We start from the raw sequence: 3,448 nt of genomic DNA on the forward strand, positions 1-3,448 counted from the left end.
AGAGATATGGGAACATACGTATATGTATAACTGATTCACTTTGTTATAAAGCAGAAACTAACATACCATTGTAAAGCAATTATACTCCAATAAAGATGTTTAAAAAAAAAGTTAAAAGACAACACAGAATAGGAGAAAGTATCTGCAAATACGTATACTTGCAGATATAAGGGACTTATATCTGCAAGTACTCTTACAACTCAATAGTAAAAAGATAACTCAGTTGAAAAATAGGCAAAGGATTTGAATAGACATTTCTCCAAAAGATATACAAATGATCAATGGGCACATGAAAAGATACTCAACATCATTATTCATTAGCGAAACACCAATCAAATCTACACTAAGATACCACTACACACTCACTAAAACAGTTTTAGTTATCAACAAGACAAACAATAACGAGTATTGGCAAGGATGGGGAGAAACTGGAACCCTCAGGCATTGTTGGTGGGAATATAAAATGGTGCAGCTACTTTGCATAACAGTTTGAAAGTTCCTCAAAATGTTAGACATATTTTTACCAGATGATGCAGCAATTCCAACTGCTAGGTGTATATTCAAGAGAAATGAAAATACATTTCCATTTTCAAAAAAGCATGTATACAAATTTTCATAGCAGCATTATTCTTTTTTTTATATTTATTTATTTATTTAGGCTGTCTTAGTTGTGGCACGCGGGATCTTCGTTGCGGCATGCAGGATCTTTAGTTGCAACATGCAGACTTCTCAGTTGCGGCATGCAGGATCTAGTTCCCCAACCAGGGATCGAACCCGGGCCCCCTGCACTGGGATCGTGGAGTCTTACCCACTGGATCACCAGGGAAGTCCCAGCAGCATTATTCTTAATAGCAAAATGTGGAAACAACTCAAATGTCCAACAACTGACGAATAGATATATAAAATGTGGTATAGGGACTTCCCTGGTGGTCCAGTGGCTAAGACTCCACATTCCCAATGCAGCGGGGCCGGGTGTGATCTCTGGTCAGGGAACTAGATCCCACATGCTGCAACTAAGAGTTCGCATGCCGCAACAAAGATCTTGAATGCTGCAACTAAGACCCAGTGCAGCCAAATAAATTTAGGAAAAAATAAATAAAAAATAAAAATTAAAAATAAAATGTAGTATATCCATACAAAAATATTATTTGGCAATAAAAAGGAATAAAGTATGAAGTAATGATCCACGTTACAATGTGCATAAACCCTGAAGACATTGTGCTAAGTGAAAGAAGCCAGTCACAAAACACCATATATGGTATCATTCCATTCATATGAAATGCCCCAAATAGGCAAACCTATAGAGACAGACAGTAGATTAGCAGTTGCCTAATTGGGGGGTGGTTTGAGGGGAAGGGAGAAGAAGGTAGAGGTTAGGGGGATTGACTACTAATGGGTATGAGGTTTCTTTTGGGGGGTGATGGAAATGTTACAAATTTTATTGTAATAATGGTTGCACAAATCTGAATATACTAAAAACCACTGTACACCTTAAATGGGTAAATTGAATGGTATGTGAATTATATCTCAGTGAAGCTATTTAAAATAAAGCTGTCAGGAAATTCTGAAGGGATCATTGACTCTGAGCCTCACTGTGGGGTGATCCAGGTGGGCTGCTTGTTGGGAGCCCCTAATATCAGCATCTTTTAGGTTGCATTCACCAGGGAAGAGGCTTCTACCATCCCCTGGAGAGTGAGGTTCTGCCTGACAATGTTCTGGGAGCCCTTATTAAAAAAAAATTATTTTTTAAATTTAGACATGAATTAGAAGTTTTTCTCAGACAATACAGTTTTGGTACAACTAGTTTTTCCTGCCAGAATAACTGAAAATACTTTCCAGAGATCACGAGGAAAGGAACTGACATTTACTAAGCCTCTAGGCACTTCCCATTCTCTAGTGCAGTCTGTGGGATGACATTACGTTAATATTCTCATTTTTACAGATGAGGAAACCGAGGTTCAGAGAGTAACACAGCTAGAAAGAGGTGAAGCTCAGATGTCTGAATCCAGTGCCCAAGCTCTGCTCACTTTACTACAGCTGCCTTTGCTTTGGTTAGCCTCCATTCAAAAAGATCCTTCTCACCATTCTTCTATGAAAGAGTGCCATTGAAACAGTTCTTCTCATCCATTCATATGAACCATGGCTCTCTGACAAATATCATGAGAAGTGAAATCAGGGTTATATGGCAGGAAAATACCCCTTTCCTCTTTGAAGGACAAAGATCATGTCTCACATTCTTTATATGTTCAACAACCCCTAGTACAAAAATTTGTACTAGTTCTGGTTCCCCAAAAAATATCAAAGTATTTTACTTTGTAGATGGTAGTTGTCTTTAAAATAATTCCCAAATCTGTGGTATTTTTAAAGGAAAAATCATGGAAGAGTTGGCACACTTACCTCTGGCATCTGTTTTATCTGACTCACTGAGACCTATATCATCCTTGGCATCAGTGCTTCCCTCAACACCATGTCTTATGAAAAACTTAATATCATTTTCATCAATTTCACTCTCATCATCTATATCATATTTCTGTAGTCCTTCCAATAGCTTTACTGCTGCTAAATGGGCAAACCTGTAGAAAAGAATCAGTAATTACAAGATCCACAATCTTTTTCAAATTGAAATAGCAGTTTGCATTTAATTTAGGGAATTACACTCTACATTATCCCACCAACTCACGCACCACTGAAGAACGAAAACTGTATCTGAAGGTCAGTGACAATTTGATGCATATCCAGCAATGTGGGGAATTCAAACAGTTAGTGGAAACTAAGGACAAGCAGTCATATTAAAGACTGATTCCAGAATTTTTTTTTTTTGGCCACACCACGGGGCTTGTGGGATCTTAGTTGCCTGACCAGGGATTGAACCCAGGCCCTCGGCAGTGAAAGCGAGGAGTCCTAACTACTGGACCGCCTGGGAATTCCCAGATTCCATTTTTTAGTGGCAAAAATCCAACTGAAAGAAGTGACCCAATATCAAAAGAATATTTGGCGTGCCCCCAAACGGAGCTGCTCAACAGAGTAGAAAGCCCGGAACCACCCTACTCGATTTACGTGTATTTACTACCTTTTCCTGATGGCCTAATTTAGATCATAGAATTAGTTCTGGTTCCAGTTTTAGGGAAAACTATAGCTCTAGCCCCTTTAATCTTCATCCTTCCTCAACCCTCAAAGCACTCAGCATGGCTTTGAAATTTAATGGAAAAATAATGACTTTTATATCCACATTTCTTATTTTCTTTGATCTTTCCCACATCTCTATGAAGCTTCGAATAATATATCCTTGGTTTTCAAGTTGTTGTTGTGATTGTATGTAATCTGCATATTTTTCCCACAGTTTTGCTAATTAAAATGTTCAATGCGGGCTTCCCTGGTGGCGCAGTGGTTGAGAGTCCGCCTGCTGATGCAGGGGACGCGGGTTCGTGCCCCGTTCCGGGAAGATCCC

The 3,448-nt window shown here is 38.9% G+C and overlaps 1 protein-coding gene across 9 annotated transcripts in view; it reads right to left on the bottom strand.

Annotated features, from left to right (window-relative positions):
• Nucleotides 1-3,448, bottom strand: part of ANKRD42 (ankyrin repeat domain 42) — a 101,476-nt gene that overhangs the window by 60,047 nt on the left and 37,981 nt on the right. For all 9 annotated transcript variants that reach the window (XR_008615358.1, XR_008615359.1, XR_003676326.1 and 6 more), the window contains exon 9: nt 2,398-2,573. Coding sequence is in view for 6 of the 9 variants with exons in the window: in XM_028477328.2 (XP_028333129.2) it covers nt 2,398-2,573 (176 nt within the window). In the remaining 3 variants the exon portion in view is untranslated. The remainder of the gene's footprint in view (nt 1-2,397; nt 2,574-3,448) is intronic.

This window comes from Physeter macrocephalus, chromosome 16, assembly GCF_002837175.3.
Source record: "Physeter macrocephalus isolate SW-GA chromosome 16, ASM283717v5, whole genome shotgun sequence".
Lineage (NCBI taxonomy): Eukaryota > Metazoa > Chordata > Mammalia > Artiodactyla > Physeteridae > Physeter > Physeter macrocephalus.